This window comes from Vipera berus (genome assembly GCF_964194415.1).
Source record: "Vipera berus genome assembly, chromosome: 11".
Lineage (NCBI taxonomy): Eukaryota > Metazoa > Chordata > Lepidosauria > Squamata > Viperidae > Vipera > Vipera berus.
Window position 1 is genome coordinate 3,166,013 of NC_138214.1, and position 18,584 is coordinate 3,184,596.

General features: G+C 41.3%; 1 protein-coding gene across 1 annotated transcript in view; it reads left to right on the top strand.

Annotated features, from left to right (window-relative positions):
* The window catches only part of AFF2 (ALF transcription elongation factor 2), a 217,356-nt gene that overhangs the window by 71,533 nt on the left and 127,239 nt on the right, over nucleotides 1-18,584 (top strand). The window contains exon 3 of the mRNA XM_081336915.1: nucleotides 1,117-2,001. Coding sequence (XP_081193041.1) covers nucleotides 1,117-2,001 — 885 coding nt within the window. The remainder of the gene's footprint in view (nucleotides 1-1,116; nucleotides 2,002-18,584) is intronic.

Genomic DNA, 18,584 nt, shown 5'->3' on the forward strand with positions numbered 1-18,584 from the left:
ATCCACCCAGCTTCCACATTCAAACGGAAACTTGAACTCACTTCTCTTTGGCCTTGTCAGGTGTGAATGATCAGGTCCAAGGGTGAAGGTCCAATTAAATTGATTTGTTGCTAAAAGCCTATGCACAGGAATCTTCTCAATGGATGGGTAGCATCTGCTGGGAGTTAGACAAGGGTTCACGGAATTAAAGGAAGGTTAGACCTAGTTGTTTGTGACTATTTAGAGATTCTAGGCTATTTCCTCTTTTAACTCCACTCCCAGGTTCTGCTACTCCTTGTCTTCAGGCCTTAGTCCAGCTCCTTGGCCACCACCATCACCACCACCACCACCACCACCAATGCACACTGTTGCAGTTGCATTGTCACTATTAATGTTACTGGCAGGAGAAAAATGTAAGAGGATTCCTCCCACCCGTCTCCATGGTATTCACATTGAGATCACTGACGGGCATCCTTTTCAAGTAACTTCTGCTTTGAAGGCACTGCCATTGGCTAATAGACAGGACAAGGACCTCTTTTGCAGTAGAGTCAACCCTTTGGACAGGTTTCCTTCTGGAGTCAGTCTGTCACCTGTGATGGCAAACCTCAGCCATTCCTTGAATAAGCTTGAATGAATCATCTCTTCCAGGTTTTAGTTGCAACTCTCTCTCTCTTTATGACTGGAGCAGGATGTTAATTCACAAAACCAGGGATTGTTTTGATACGTCTTTGATTGTATGTGATTTTATTCTTTTAAGACACCCTGGAGACATTTTTCAGTCTATTACATTGACTTAGAAATATCTCAGATAAATAAAGGCTTCGGAATATGCCAATAATGGCTTGGAGGAATTGGAAAGATGTTTCATCACTAAAGTTAAGGAGAAAGCAAAGATTCCAACAGAGTCCCTTTTTAGAATGCATTTAGGCCAAGGGTCTCCAACCTTGCAACTTTAAGACTTGTGGACTTCACCTTCCAGCGTGGCTGACTGGGGGATTCTAGGAGTTGAAGTCTTAAAGTTGTCAAGGTTGGAGACCCCTGGTTTACGGGCTGAGAAAAGTCAGATTTTTTTCCTTTCTTGGCCCATTTCTGTTCATGGGTCACCTTTCTTAACCCTGGTTTCTTTTGATGTTTTAGACCAGCAAAGGCGATGCTCTTGCCAACCGTGTGCAGAACACACTGGGAAACTATGATGAGATGAAGGATCTGCTCACCAACCATTCCAACCAGAGCCACCTTGTTGGCATCCCAAAGAATCCCGTGCCACAAACCCCAGTAGACAAAAATGAGCCGAGCTTTTTCCCTGAGCAAAGGAACCGGATGGTCGCATCCCACCAGATGGGTGGGAATGCCTCGACAGCTATGCCTCCTCCGTCTTCCCTGTCATCCAATGCAAGTTTGCTGAATGGCCACCAGAGCAGCAGGAAATCCAGGATGGACTGGTCCCGTAGCAACCACAGCTCTGGTGGTGGCCAGTCGAACCAAGCCAGTAGCCAGCCCAATCGGACCAAACATGGCTCTTCTCATGAGCCACCCCAAGGCAGATATGAGGACCTCTACCTCTGCCAGAACGAGCCCCAGAAAACTGGAGGAGGGGAGGAAGTCAACACCCCACCTTCATCTTCACATTCAAGGAGGCACAATCACTCCAAGTCCACAACGGCCGAGCACTCCTACAAAGAAACCACCCACTCAAAGTCTCCGGTGGATCTTGAGTTTCTGAGCCATGGGTCTCCGCTTCCTTCTACGTCTTTGCTATCCGCCGCCAACAATCTTTCCAACCAGAACTTTCCTCCTGGACTCCACTGTAAAAGCAGTATGACCCAGCAGAAGCCCACCGCGTACGTTAGACCCATGGATGGCCAGGACCAGGTCCCAAATGATTCCCCAGAACTAAAACCATCCATAGAAACTGAAGGGGTCTATGGAAACCAATCCTTTGGAAGTCTGTTGGAAGGGAAAAGCACCGGATCCAGTTCTAAGAATAAACTACCAAAGCTTACCATTCCTCAAATGAGTGAAGTAAGTGTTACCTTTTCTTTCTTTCTTTCTTTCTTTCTTTCTTTCTTTCTTTCTTTCTTTCTTTCTTTCTTTCTTTCTTTCTTTCTTTCTTCCTTCCTTCCTTCTTTTCTTTCTTTCTTTTCTTTCTTCCTTCCTTCCTTCCTTCCTTCCTTCCTTCCTTCCTTCCTTCCTTCCTTTCTTTCTTTCTTTCTTCTTTCTTTTCTTTCTTTCTTTCCTTCTTTCTTTTCTTTCTTCCTCTTTTCTTTCTTTCTTTCCCCTCTCCCTCTCCCCCCCCCTCTCTCCCGGTACTGTTGTCTTCCCAATCTTTTGCTTTTTTCTCCCTTGGATTTATAGGACAAAACCCGAATGAAAAACACACCTGCAGTTTTATTGATTTATTGCAAATGTATTGGTGGGTTTGTCCAGTCTCTGGTTTGTTTTATCTTATCAGCTATCGTTGTCCCAAAGGTGCTGTTTTCAAAAGGTAACTGGACTATTTTTTTCCTTGAAGTTGTTTCATTTCTCATCCAAGAAGCTTCTTCAGTTCTGAAGAAGAACTGAAGAAGCTTCTTGGATGAGAAGCAAAACATCTTCAAGGAAAAACGAAGTCCAGTTGCCTTTTCGAAAAAAAGTACCTTTGGGACAGCCATGACCTGGATGATTGAGAACCTCCACAGACAATCAGCTGTCGTTCATGCACAGAAACTCATTCCTTGTTCTCTGTTGGCACTAATTGCAGTTTTGGTAAAAAGAAGAACACCAGCATCTTTGCAGGGAGGGTGGTTTATAAAACACACACACACACACACACAGAGAGAGAGAGAGAGCGATCCTTGCATATTGTGACCTTGATCCAGATGGGGCCACTGTGGCTTTTCCATGGAATAAAATTGTGTGCCCTTTTGGCAAAGTGGGATTGGAAGTTGAGTCAACTTGGCATAGACTTAGGGGCACAACAGGACTGTTCGTGGTGATTTTTTGCTCTTGAGACTGACTTTATTTTCACTAACCCTCATGATTCATAGCTGGTCTGACTTTTAAGAATCTCATTCTGAGTATTTCCAAGAAAGAAAAGTGGGGAGAATAGATGTGGTCCAAAGCGAAAGGATAGAGCGAGCCACTTGTAATATAAGCTGTGGCAAAGTCCAAGATGTTGGTTTTGGCTATAGGTCCAGGAGGAACAAGGTGTTCTTGCAGAACCAATGACTGCCCTGTTTACAACTGAAAGGTAAGAATTACGTGTAATAGTGGAACAGCTGGAGAATTATGGTGAACCAGGGTGTTATGAAGGCACATTTCTTTCCGTTTGCAAATATTGCGGGTGTTTGACATTAAGTCAATGTGTTGTGTGTCTGAAAAAATAATAATAAAGAGAAGGTATTAGGGATGCTCAGGGATCTTGAGACATTATGTGTCAGTTTGGACATGCTTTGAAAAAATTGACCTACGCTAATATCCAAAACACTTTGCTATCTGCCTTCCATTTGCACATATCAGCTAAAAGGAAGATTGTGGCTTTGGAGCTTGTTGTTTAGTTCTGCCTAATCTTCTCTCTCTCTCTCTCTCTCTCTCTCTCTCTCTCTCTCTCTCTCTCTCTCTCTCTCTCTCTCTCTCTCTCTCTCTCTCTCTGTGTATTGGATTATATACACTATATCTTATTCTTATTGTGTAATGCTAAGAGGCTGTGTTGGCAATCAATGCATTTGGCTTTCTAATTAAAGATAGCATTCTTTCTTGGGGTTGTTTTCCCTGCTGTGAAGGCAAAAAAAGTAGGATTCATTACAAGAATGAAACAGAACAAAATAACAGAACCAATTCAGAATTTCTCAAATCTTGATTTCAACTCCAATATATATATATAATATATATATATAATATAAGCAATAGTATATTCCAAAGATGTCTTCCCAAAGATGTCTTCTGGCTAACGTCAGCTCTCCTGTCACCTCTGGGAATAATTGTTTTGAGTCTGTAATTTGTCTGCCTGGTTTAAAGAAGAAGGCAAGGGGGGAAATCCCTCACCATTATTTATTAACATTCCAAAGAGCAACAAAGACAGATGTGTTTTGCAGGAGAGTTTGGAAAATGTTCTGGGAACAGCATCTGAAAACTTTGGGGCGGGGGGGGGGGAAGGCCCATTTCTATCAAATTGAAGCTGAGGGTTACTTGCAGATGGTGGTTTTATTAGAAAAATGTATTTGGTAATGAACGTAGTTTTGTACATGATTGCTCTACAGATGTTTCTGTTTATTTTTACCTTGGGTTAAAAATCTGCTGGAGGATTCTGTTGCAATTTGTCACTGATATTGTTTGGCAAGAAAATAATTGCATGCAAGGAAAATAATGAAATTGCAAAAGCAGATGAATCTGTTTCCTCTCCATATCTGTTAAAAAAAATCCCAACCCCATTAAAAAAAATTGAAATGTGAAAATTGAAGTCAGAATAGAGCATTGAGGGGTTTTCCTGCAATGGGTATAGCTGAGGTTAATGACAGCATCACTTGCTGGATTCAAAACCCCTTAAATGCAGGAAGAAAACAGAGGTAAATAGATTTCAAAAATGTTACGCATTTGCCAGGAAGTTCAACACAGGAGCCCTGATTCAAATGGAAGCATGCAGGGCTTTTCACCTAGGGTCCATTCTGCCTTGTGATGGCAACTTAATTGTCAGTACATATCTTTGAACACACCAGAGTTCTAATGGCATTGCAGTATGGGCTGCTGTATAGATGTAAACAGACAGACAGACAGACATAGATGCCACTCTACATTTTCATCCACAGATAAGTGATAGATGATGATAGATGAGAGGGAAAGAGAGAGAGAATTGGGTAGGTGGGTGAGTGGATGGATGGATGGAGAGAGATGGGTGTGTGGGTGAGTGGATGAATGGATGGATGGAAGGAGAGAGAGAGATGGGTGCATGAGTGTGGATGGATGGGTGGATGGAAAGAGAGAGATGGGTGGGTGAGTGGATAGATGGATGGATAGATGGATGGAGAGAGAGATGGGTGTGTGGGTGAGTGGATGGATGGATGGATGGATGGAAGGAGAGAGAGATGGGTGGATGAGTGAGTGGATGGATGGGTGGATGGAGAGAGAAAGATGGGTGGGTGAGTGGATGGATGGGTGAGTGGATGGATGGGTGGATGGAGAGAGAGAGAGAGAGAGATGGGTGGGTGGGTAGGTGAGTGAGTGCATGGAGAGATGGATGGATGGATGGACGGACGGACGGACAGACCACTTTAGAGTCTCAACCATTCATTTCCAAATTAAAATACACAAACTTCTTATGCTTAAATACATTTTTAGCCTTTTCGGATTCAGAGGCTTACTCATTGCTTCAAATGTACTATCACAGCAAGAGGCCCTGCCGCTCATCCCACCTGACTGTGGAGTGCAAATGAGAAAGCCCAAGGCTCAGAAGAGACAGTGGGGTGATTCAAAGTGATGAAAGACTTCACCTGGGCCAATCACATGGCTTCTTCTTTTGAACAAGGTGCATCACATTTTCCCTCTTGGGCAAGAGAAGCCCAGCTGCTTTGGGCAGCTGCATGCTTGCCAACATCCATGAAAATGTGCCTTATGGTCTCTTGAACCCAGAGCACCATCTATAAGAAGCAATCAGCTTTTAAACCAGGCATGGGTGATTTAATTTTCCCAGAGAACTACATGAGAAATTGCGACTTTTTGTGGAGGGCCAAACCAACAGGGCTGTGAAAATTCGTAGGCACCCATGCACGCAGCCACCTTCAAAATTAAAACAAGTCAATTGGGTCGCTTGTATGGTGTACAATTACTTACATTTGATTTCTAATTTACGACTGACTTCACGAGGGCCTGACAGGGACTGTTAAAGGGTCAGATGTGGTGGGGGAGGGGTGTCCCTAAAATGCCCAGGTCTATTCTACACAATGTTTGTAACTGTGCAACAACAGAAGTTCTACCTCATTTGTCGCCACCCACTTAAATCATGAAGGATGCAATCTTCTCTCTGGCATTCCTTCTAAGAAAAATATTTTGACAGGCTCAGTATACAGGGAAATGATAAGCTTTTGTTACATGCCTTACAAATCACCCTTTTATCACAGAATGCATTGATTAGCCCTACCTCTGCAAGATATATCTATCCACACACAAGCCAGCACTCTTTCGGGATTAAAGAGTATAGAAAATTGACAGGTAGATAACCATATTGATCAGCTCAAGCTGAGCAGTAAATGCGAGAGCTTTGTATCAAACGTATAAAATTTTACCGGCACGGTCAGTTTAATAAGGCATTTTTTAGGGGTACTTTATTCTTTTTGTTTCATTTTTAATGGAAGGAAAGGGGGGAGGGAAAAAAAGCAGAGCAAAAACCCAGGTTAATTAATTCCTCATTTTATGTCAGTTTGCCAGAAGACAAAGTCCTCTCTTTGCGGGTGGATCTTTCATTCCCTATTTTAAAAAATGTCTTTTAGTTTTGCTTAAAAAAAAAAACCTTCAGAGGGTGAAAAATAATGGACTGGAACAAGCATTTAGGCTGAAATTCTTTTGCCGGGTTCATATTTCAAATAAAATTAAATAAAATTACCAAAGCCAAAACCCAAGCCGGAGCCTCGACATTCAGGCTGTATTCTAAGGATATGGCCATGTGGTTTATATTTGTAAATATTGTGAGAAGTGCTTTTGCAGTTTCTCTTAATGGAGAACATACGATAGCACTACGCAAGCGAGATGCCAAAGGGTCTGGTCTAGAGTCCAGCACATTTCCACATTTTCATTAATGACCTAGCAAAATTCTGGAAGAGAGCTCTAACCAGCATGAAAATAACCTGGGGAAAATTTGAAATCAAGATGGCCTTGTTCAGAACTTGGATGTGGCTTGATTTCGGTTTGAACATCATCTGACATCTGAGACTGGACTCAATTATCAGGTGGGGAGGAGTTTCTCAACCTCAGCAACTTTAAGGCATGTGGACTTCAACTCCCAGAATTCCCCAGCCAGCAATGCTAGTTGAGGAATTCTGGACGTAGAAGTCCACATGTCTTAAATTTGCCGAGATTGAGTAATATTGAGGTATGGGATATAGAGAAGTGGTGGACCAGGAACCCCGGGTCCGTTATGACAAAACAGAATGCTGGCTGAGGAATTCTGGATGGGGAATTCTGGGAATTGAAGCACACATATCTTAAAGCTGCCAAGGTTGAGAAATACAGAGGAGCTGCAGACCAGAAATTAGCAGTCAGAAGAGGTAGGAACCATGATGTTATGCAATGGAATCCAAATTTAAAAAGAAAAAAAACTATTAATTCCCAAGTCTAAATCTCAAGGTGAGAACTTCTGTCTTACCTGGGAAGGCTAAATAACCATCCAAGTCCTCAGATTATTTTGTTGATTGGAGATTGGAGATGTTCGGTTCCTCACTGCAAGATGGACCATGAGTGAGGTCCTCCCACCTCATCACTACTGCTAGTCTGCTTCTCCATCCAACCTTGATGGCCTTCTTCCTACTTGGACTGAAGCTATCCTGGATTTAAAAACATTTGCACCATACTTTGTTTGGTAAGCTTTTCACTTTATGACAATTGCAAAATATGGGTAAGGATTATTATTATTATTAATATTATGGGAGAGCATTTCTATTTTTTTATTATTTTTGCAAAGAACTTAAGCTTTTCTCTAATTGTTTTTTCCTCCTCCTCCTCCTCCTCCTCCTCCTCCTCCTCCTCCTCCTCCTCCTCCTCCTCCTCCTCCTCCTCAATACCGGAAAGCATTTTTAAAGTATGCCAGTGAAAGCAGCAGGGGGGGATACAATTAATCACCATAAAAGTAAGGGAGGGAGGGAAAATGAAAGAAAGTTAAACACACAGTTTGTCATCTCTCAATAGCTTGAGATGAATTTAGCCAGCTGACCTCTTTTTTTGTTTTTTACAAGGGCTAGTAATGAAAAGGGAAGCATCTAGATTTCCTTATTATTTAGTCAGTTAATTGTGCTATAAAGCAGGGGGGTTTTCAGAGGTTTTAGTGGATCTCAGCAAAACGTCAAATGGGCAGAAATTTAATTGAAATTTGGATCAGTTGGAGATGAAGAGAAGATAGTTTCTGATTTCCCACTTCCCTTTTTATTACCTATATCATTTTAGAATCCATTTTCTTCAGTTTGCCATGATAGACTGTTAGAAATTCTGTTTATATATAGCACCACGCAGAGCAAATGAAGAGAACAGTCACCATGTGCTTTACTGCTCAACTATTCAACTGTAGAAGGAAACAGGAAACTCTACTTGAACAAAAGAACATAGAATATATACCATCCAATTTTGTAAATACTGCCATTTACTGACTAAATACTACTGTAGTTGTGGCATAAAAATACATTTCAACCATGAATTCCAACATAACCCTCTTTCCAAGAGGATTTGGATGGGGACCATTTCCCCACCAGGGTTATTCTTTATACATGCTTGTCAATCTTGCTTAACATTCCCCAAACATCTTGTTTCCATTCTTTGCCCTCTCCCCAGCTAAGATAAGATGTGTTTTTCTGCTAAGCTTTCATCTGTTGCCCTTTTTGCATTGAAACATCCATCCAGGAGGACCCAAAAAAATATCCACGAATGTAGAAATTCCTCTTGAGATACAAGGAACAATTCTCTTATGCTATTCCTTGTTACTTCACAGCTCGATTCCATACTTCCCCTCCTTTGCTTTGCCAAACTCATTCCTGTCATCGCACAAAAGGAAAGAGGGGAAAAAACCCTGCTTCCTATGATGACCACTGTTGAAGCAGTGAAAAGGACGGCGAAAACTGTGGTGGCCAATTTAGCTGAGCTCACGGATTAGAACCGGTTTCCCGTTTCTCTTCCTGATGGATCCCAGAAGAATGGGACCCAGCTTCTCCTAAGGATGGCCACAGGAGGGCTTTGACAACCTTGAGGCTTTCTTTTCTCCTGAGCAGCATTTCAAAGTCACTTGCAGGGTGAGAACGACTAGTTCCTGCCCACAAAATATGAACGGGGAGTCCCTCAGGCTGCTGAAGTGATTTTTTTTTTCCTCCCCTGAATTTCGCTTCGCCTTCTTTGCAGAAAGGACTCCGCTGTTCAGTTAAAAAGCAGCCTTTCAATAACTCATTCCACAACATTTTAAGAGAGAGAAACAACCTTTACAGTCAATTCTTCAAATTAATAGGAATTGTGGAGTAACCACTTAAGGAGAAGAAAAAAAAAGACTCGAATTTAAATTTTGGTGGCTCCCTCTAAATAGGAAATAGAGCTGAATCCAACAGGACAGGCAGAGAGAGTTTATCTCTTTCTTTGTTGTGTTATTTTTTTTGGGGGGGGAGGAAACGCAATTGCCCCAAGGGTAGGTTATCCACTCAACTTGCAGGGTGAAAAAAACGGGGGGGGGGGGAATGAGTCCCTGCGCATTTCACTCCATTAGTCATTGCCGACTCTAGGGGGCAGTGTTAATCTCAGTTTCAAGGCCATTGATCCAGCGCCGTGCAGTGGTTAGATATAGTATTGCATTTAACTCTGCCGACTGCCAGCAGTTTGATATTGACAGGTCCAGGGTTGACTCAGCTTTCCATCCTTCCGAGGTCAATAAAATGAGGAGCCATTTTATTGGAGGCAAGAGGCTGACTCGGTAAACCTATTAAAGAGGGCTGTAAAAGACTGTGAAGTGATATATAGGTCTAAGTGCTATTACTATTGCTATTGTTGCAATATATTTGTCAGTGTTCAACCTGGGGGGATAAATATGTGTTTGGGTTTTTTTGTCCTTTTAATTCACATTTTCTTCTAATGTTCTAGTCTAGCTTTGTTTTGTCTTTATTTTTTTTTCCTTTCGGATTTTGCACCTTAATCTTTTTGAATAAAATAAAATGTTGAACAAAAAAAAAAGCAAAAGAGAAATGGGAAGGGATACATCCATCCCCCACCCCCAGACTTTTTCAGAAACAAGGCAGGTGGGAATAAGACGACAAAGCAATGTTCAGAATTAAAGCTCCAGAGATTAAAATGGCATCCATAGTAGATAAGAGGGAGCATTTTTAATGGTTCATTCCAATGATCCTGTCCGTGTCCCCCCAAAAACATCAGCTCCGAGAAGAATGAACGAGGGCTTAGCAAATGCTAGAAACGTTTCCACTTTCATACATAATTAACGGGGTTTCTGTAAATCATTCTTTTTTACCTGCCAAACATTGTAGCACATAACCCACCGTTGATTGTCACGGGAGTCATAAATAAACAATGGGTATGTCCACCGATGTTTGGTTTTGAAACATCTATTGCAGTTGGGGGTTAGCAAATCCATTTTAGTCATTTAACGACTTGCCTGACACTCTTGTCTGAAATTTAGGAATGGACAAATCTCTGTCTTTCATGTTCTGATGAGAGAAATAGAGGAGATTAAGGGTTTGTTCCCTCTGCCTTGCAAGTTCTTTTTTATGTTTATTTTCAAAATTCCACATGGAAAATGGCAATTCTCTCTCTCTCTCTCTCTCTCTCTCTCTCTCTCTCTCTCTCTCTCTCTCTCTCTCTCTCTCTCTCTCTCTCTCTCTCTCTCTCTCTCTCTCTCTCTCTCTCAGCTGCTTATGTGTTGTGGAGCAGGAACATTGAGAAAACTTTAAAAAAAAGTAAATCTCCAGGCTTCATAAGACGACGGTCTTAACCAACCATGTGGCTCTTTGGTAAAGGAGAATAATCTGTAGCTCCGAATTGAAATAAGGGGTCCTTGGTGCTCTCTGAGTTTGGTTGTTTTCTTGCAGATGTTTCATTAACCAAAGTACCTAACACCATCAGTGCTAGGAGGGAGGGAGGGGGAGGACTGTGGGGTCCTTGGTGCTCTTTGAGATGGGCTGTTTTCTTGCAGATGTTTGCAACAGTGGCCAATATCTGTAACTCAGGGATAGGATGAGGCTGAAGGTTCGTTCTCCGAGCTTGTGGGTTGGTTTCCCAACATTTCGTTACTAGGCTAGATAACATCTTAAGTGGCATTTCTTGCAGATGTTTCATTACCCAAAGTAAGTAACACCATCAGTGCTGGGAGGGAGCAGGAGGAGGAGGAGGAGGAGGAGGAGGAGGAGGAGGAGGAGGAGGAGGAGGAGGAGGATGGGGTCCGTGATGGTCTTTGAGAATTGTGGTTTTCTTGCAGATGTTTCATGACCCAATTAGGTAACATCATCAGAGTTAGTGTGGGGCTGCACAACTGAGTCATCTATGTACTACCACCTTTTCCACGGGAACTGGAGTTACAATACACAACCATCTGTGGTTAATGACTTGACTAATCAGAGTAAATAACTGCTTGGTGGAACTGCCCTTATTTAATATATATTTGCTGAAAAAAATATCCTTCCGGAATTGGTTTTCCCATGGAATTTACATTGCAGAAACCTTTTCCCTTTGACATTGTCTGATAAATGCCTGATAAATCGGGCATCAGAAATGTCAACAGGAGCTATCAATACTCAGCTGGTTTTAAACAGAGCAACTGAAAACCAGGTTCCAGCACAGATACCTCCCGATAATGACATTTCCATAGGTGCTTAAGTTCAAATTAACGGTTCTAAAAACCCAAATTAGAGTCAGACGTGATGCAACCAATTTACTCAGCACAACAATCACAGGCAATGAAAAGTGCTCTGCTAGATTGCTGCTTCAATCGTATCACCGTGGCTGCCTCGGTGGGGGACCAGGATAGAATAATAATAGCTGCTGGCTAAATGTAATTTAATTATTGGGGAAAGAGGATGGGGGTAGATCTTGCATTGTTTAAAAAGAAACATTTATTTTCCCTTCCCCCGCCAGGTGTTATGAAGCTTTTGAGGTAGAAATAATGACAAGGAGACATTGGCAAGGATACCATGGATTGAACTGAACTGGAATATTTATGGTTGGTGATCTTAGTCAAGAGCTTTAATTCCATTTATTATTTGGTGTCTTCTTTTTTCCTTTATAGAGGTCAGAATGATATATTGTATATGGAACTGAAAGACCATCCCATTGGGTCTCTGGAGATTCTCAGTTATCCTGGTCATAGTTATCCCAAAGTTGCTTTTCCAAAAGGAAACTGGATTTTCTTGGGGGTTTTTCCCCCCTTGAACAAGTTTTGCTTCTCATCCAAGAAGCTTCTTCAGTTCTTCATGAGAAGCAAACCCAGTTGCCTCTTGGAACAGCACTTTTGGATCATCCCATTGCACTTCTTCCATTTACTCTGTCCAATTATGGATCATGAGAAGGTGATCAGGATTCTCCAATGGGCTTTGGAGAAGATCTCACAAGCAAGTATCACCTCTGGGTTTTAGTGGTCCACATTTTCTGGGTCTGAATCTCCATAGTTGAATTCTAATTTAGGAATGATGCACTAATGTCTAACTAACCCACATTAATGTAGCAGAAGAACAGACAGAGCTTGGGAATCTGGAGTCATTACGTTCCCACAAGTGGTCTTAAGTCCAACTCCTCTTGAATTCTGTTGACTCTTATCTAGCACCAATTCAGTGCTGGCTGTTAGTTGATTAGAGTCTTGTGTATAGGCATAAGTAATAAATCATCTTAACTGGAGTTTAATCTGTGGTCCTGATTCTTCACACCTGACAATGAGTGAAGCATCTTTGAGAATCATGAACCACAAGCCACAGCCATGTTCAACCCAATTTGGCAGGATTGCAAGGAAGGCTTGACTTATATTCTGTCTTTAGCAACACCAGTAAACTTCAGGTTGATCTGTGTGAATATGTTTGGGTGTCTCTCTATCAGTAAACCTTATTTACCAAAGAAATGTAAAGGTGAGCTAGAAGAATACTGATGACAACCTTTGGCAAAGAAGCCACAAAGAAGGAGAAGAAAAATAGGTCAGCGTGACTTGCTTGCTCTTTACACTGCTACGGTTGATTGGGTATTCTCATCACCCTTTGTTTAAAATCATTTTGGAATTAATTGGTGTTCATTAGCATGAGCCTTTGTAGAGAGCTGCAGAAACAGTCATTAATGTAGCTAATAAACATAAAGAAGAACGGCAAAGGGATCCTATTACCGGGTCCCTGCAGGCTGTTAACTAACATTTTGACTAAGAATACATAAACATAAATTAAACATTTTTACCAAGTGCTATGAGAGTGGAGAGTTAGTTAGTTATGTCCCAAAAATAATATTTGGAAATATAGGACACGTTCTTGTTAATTTTTTTTTATCCAGATAGGTTTTGTCTGCAAAGACCACATATCTCTTAATCAGGAATAAAATCATTGGTAAACTGATGCTTCGACTTACTTATGAAATGCTACATGATACTTTAGCTTCAGGACAGATTGGAGTTGACAGGGCTACTTCAAGAGAGATGTTGATGGGGGTAGAGAACAAGGAAACCCCATTCTCCCAGTTTCATGTAGAGAAACCAGTTCAACTTGGAGTCAAGTTGGATCCCAAAGCTAGGGGAGGAATGGAATGCTCCACCACATTGTAGGCAGAGGATTGAATTAGGAATTGGGAATATAGGAAATGTTGTGGAGAAGACATCAGTTTGTCCCTCAAAGTGGAACTGAAGGAAACTTTTCCAAATTTTGTCTCCCACTATTTGTAACCTGAGCTCATCCTCCTTCCGTTATATATTCAAGATGGACGGTATTTAATATTTATTTGTTATGTATATGTAGCGGTGGTGGGTCTATACATATGTGTATATAGTATGGTTAGGTGTGTGTCATGTACTGTATGTGTTCCACTTTGAGAGCGGGCAACTAAATTTCATTTTTGATGTGTGCCGTTGTGCCCACAGTAAAAAAATGACAATAAAGGTTTTCTAGATCTAGATCATCTTTGCTTAGCCCTAATTGTATGGTGTCTATTGAGGAATAGAATAGAATAGAATAGAATAGAATAGAATAGAATAAAATAATAGAATAGAATAGAATAGAATAGAATAGAATAGAATAGAATAGAATAGAATAGAATAGAATAGAATAGAATAGAATTCAGAGTAGAGTAGAATGGAATAGAATAGAATAGAGTAGAATGGAATAGAATAGAATAGAATAGAATAGAATAGAATAGAATAGAATAGAATAGAATAGAATAGAATAGAATAGAATAGAATAGAATAGAATAGAATAGAATAGAATAGAATGGAATAGAATGGAATAGAATAGAATAGAATAGAATAGAATAGAATAGAATAGAATAGAATAGAATAGAATAGAATAGAATAGAATAGAATAGAATAGAATAGAATAGAATAGTATAGAATACTGTAGGGTAGAATAGAATAGAATAGAATAGAATAGAATAGAATAGAATAGAATAGAATAGAATAGAATAGAATAGAATAGAATAGAATAGAATAGAATAGAATAGAATAGAATAGAATAGAATAATTTATTGGCCAAATGTGATTGGACACACAAGAAATTTGTCTCCGGTGCATAAGCTCTCAGTGTACATACAAGCAACAAGCGATAAATCATGATCATAATCATCATAAGATACATTCATCAGAAATCATAAGATACAACACTTAGTGATAACCATAGGATACTAAATAAGCAATTAAATCATACTAGGATACTAATAAAACAGTTAATATAAATCGTAAGATACGAGCAACAAAGTTATAGTTATAAGAGGATAGGGAAATAGGTAATAGGAAAGATGGGAAAAATAATAGCAATACAGGCCTACTAGGTAGTTTGACAGTGTTGTGGGAATTAGTTGTTTAGCAGAGTGACGGCATGGGGAAAGAAACTGTCCTTGTCTCTAGTTGTTTTGGCAGGCAATGCTCTATCGTCGTCTTGAGGGAAGAGGTTGAAACATTACCATTACTGCCGTTAGTCATGATTAACATTAACACTGACAATGTTGCCTAGTTGGTAGGTAAGAAAACCACCATGCTCAGGGAGCTTCAAAGACCTTGAGATACAAATATTCCCTTCTGTCAGAACCACAGACGAATCCTTCATGTAACTTTCTGTGAAGTTACTACATATATTCCTTACCCCCCTTGGCAACTTGTTTGGTTGACCATTGTTAAAACAGTTGTAAAATCTAGTCAGGTCACGTGGTGACCTGCTTAACGACCACAATGACTAATGACCAGAATTCCAGGCTTAGTTGTGATTGTAAATCGAGGGTTTCCTGCATCTCCTGCAGTGCCTAGATGCCATCCTTATCCTTTACACTGCATCTGTAGCGGGAATTCAGAACGTAAATCTCAGCCGGCTGTAAGACATTTACAAACTGAACAGTTGCAGAGATGACTGTCAGAAATAAAACCCAAAATATGGTATGACCCAAGTGATCATATTTTTTTGTTTAATTTGTACCCTCAACAGTTATGGACCTTTTGATTTACCGAAGCGACTGTCAAAAAGCTTGCATTCCCATTAGCATATTTTAAAGGGTCGGGGACCCCAAAGAACTCCATATTTATTTTATGTTCTTCAGCTGCATAATCCGCAACCCCTTCTAGTCATTTTTGTGTCGAAGCTAAACTGCAGGAAGGTTCTTAATCAACCTAAATGGCCAAATTATTCTGCGGGTGAGCTTGAATTTCCCTTGTCATCATTTGTCATGGATGCCTGTCACAGATCATCTGCAAATAAGGTCAGGCTGATCAAAATGCATTATGCAGATGAACGTGGATACACACCAGCCTCACAACTCATTGGAGAACAATCACTCCTGGTACAGCTCCTGGCACTAAGCTCCAACCTCACCATCCTCCAGATCTATTAGTCTTGTAGAGATTCCAAAGAACTGGTGCACACAGGAGGTTGACGGTCACCCAAAGTGATACGTTCATACAGTTGGCCTCCAGCAATAGACTACACCGCCCCAATAAAACAGAATATTTGTAGCTCAGAGTTGAAATGAGAGGCTCCTTGGTGCTCTCTGAGCTTGGTTGTTTCCTTGCAGACGTTTTATTAGCCAAACTAGGTAACATTATCAGTGCTAGAAGGAAGTGGGGTCTCCAGAGAGGAGGAGGAGAAGAAGGAGGTCTGGGGCGGTGGGTACTTACTGCTCTATGAGCTTCATTGTTTTCTTGCAGATGTTTCATTACTCAAACTAGATAATATCCTCAGTGCTAGTCATTGCTAGTCAGCAAACATTCTTGAGGGTGCACAAGAACAAAATTGAATTAAAAGATAGAGGAAGAAGACCATCCAGCAAGGAATTTTCCTAGGAGGATTCCAACAAGCGGAGTAATGGAGGAAGCCAGATTTCCTTAATGACCATCTGATTTGCTTAAAAACGGTGGCAAAAAAGATTGGAAAATCAACCGCACTGCTTAGCGAAGGAAGTTCTGGTCTCAACTGTGTTTGTAAGGTGAGGAGGAGTATCTGTATTATCCTCACATGTTCCAGTCTTAACTCTTTATTTATGGACAGGCGCAAATAAACTCTTTTCGACACTCCTGAAGGATGGGAAGTGACCCACCGTTGGGTACTTTATCCCTTTAATTTATTTTTGATGCTGCGTGTGCAGCTCCCGAATATCTTTTGTGAGCCGTAATAAAATAGCTGCATCGCAATTTTGAATGTATGTCAAGCAGAGCATGACCTGATATGCAAATTTAATACCAAGGTGCCAAAATGGAATTCATAATGTTTCGCCTCGACTGAGCTGTTTTAAAGCAGTTTAGAAATCAATGAATATGTAATACGAAGGTGATAAGGCCTAAATAAAACCCTATTTATCTACTATGAAGAAGTATTTATACACAGAATATTTAGCCCAAGCAGCAAAAGGGACAGAGTTTCCAATTATACGGTTTGCATAAACAAATGCTAAATTGGCTGTCCCAAATAAATTGTGGCTAAACAAGAGTCTGTGCATTAGGTACTCTCCGTTGCTGGAAATACTCATTAGTGTTTTTGCCTTGTTTATACATCTACAAGCCGTAGAACGAAACTGAACGTCCCTGTGAAGAAGACAAACCAAACTCAGCCTGTGACACAAATGTTGAGCCCCCAAATTTCTGTTGTTAAGGGAAGACCTTTGTTAAGTGAGTTTTGCTCCATTATATGACCTTTCTTGCCACAGCTGTTATACCCGTTCGTTAAGCGAACCTAGCTTTCCCACTGCCTTTGCTCATCAAAAGGCTGCAAAAGAGGATCGCTTGACCATGGGAGACGGCAATGGTCATAAAGATGAATCCGCTGCTAAGCTAAGCATCTGAACTTTGTTTTTGTTTTTTCCCCATATATTTTATTGATTTTTTTAAAAAACATAAATCCCTTAATAGTTGGTAAACAGTGTGTTTGCTGGGTTTCCTTTTGTAAAGAAAAATCATTAACAATTGGTTTCTATCATCCGTAATCCACATAGTGCTATGTACTGTGTGGCGTCCTCCTTTGATTCAGGCAGGTAATGAGATGGGCTGAAAAAAAGCCACTCATTAAGCCAACATGGAAAAGATGGAGCTATGGGTTTTGAGCAGCTACCTCTTGAAGGCCTGGCCTTCCAAGCTAGAGCCATCATGATAGATGCCTGATCTCTGGGCTGCCCGGTGAAATAATTACTTCCCCCTTGGCCTTTGCCCTTGCTGCAAAAGTTAAGAGGGTTTGGGTTTGTTTCTCAACCATCACAGCCAATTGCAGACAAATTCCAGCTGAGCCAAAGGGCACCTCGGAGTCAATTCTTAGGCATTATGAACAATGGCTGTTGGACACCCAGTTGTTGACCCCATGCTCTTAAACCCAGTGGAGGTTTCAAAGGTTGAACAAAATGAGATCGCAGCAGTGTCTTCCTTAAAGGCAGAGCATCGCTGTATCTGCGAGGGTGAGGCTGCCATGACCGTGCTCTTCATTTAGTTCTTCGCCCTGATGCTCCGGCATCTATAAAAGCTATAGATGTCTTACAATTAAAATGTCCATGATAGTGGGATTTAAAGATGGAAGGAATGTGGGAAGCCTGTTGAAAGCCAATGTGATTTTCTCAAGAACCCAACTCCATTCTTCACCATGAAAATTCTGTAGAGGTTTTGATCAAGCACAGAGAATACAGAATAATAGAGTTGGAAGCAACTTTAAAAGGTAAAGGTTCCCCCGCACATGCGTGCTAGTCGTTTCCGACTCTAGGGGCCGGTGCTCATCTCCGTTTCAAAGCCGAAGAGCCAGCGCTTGTCCGAGGACGTCTCCGTGCTCACGTGGCCGGCATGACTAGATGCCAAAGGCGCACGGAGCGCTGTTACCTTCCCACCGTAGTGGTCCCTATTTTTCTACTTGCATTTTTACGTGCTTTCGAACTGCTAGGTTGGCAGAAGCTGGGACGAGTAACAGGCGTTCACTCTGTTACGTGGCACTCGGGATTCGACCCGCCAAACTGCCAACCTTCTGATTGACAAGCTCAGCGTCTTAACCCACTGAGCCACCGTGTCCCTCGGAAGGAACTTTAGGGGTCTTCTAATCCCCTGCTCAAGCAGGAGATCCTGTAGAATTTCAGACAACTGGCTGCCCACTCCCTTCTTCAAAGCCTCTAGTGATGGAGCACCCACAATTTCGGAAAGCAAGCTGTGGTTAATTGTTCTCATTGTCAGGAAATTTCTCCTTAGTTCTAGGTTGCTTCTCTCCTTGATTAGTTTCCATCCATTGCTACCTGTTCTGCCTTCAGGTGCTTTGGAG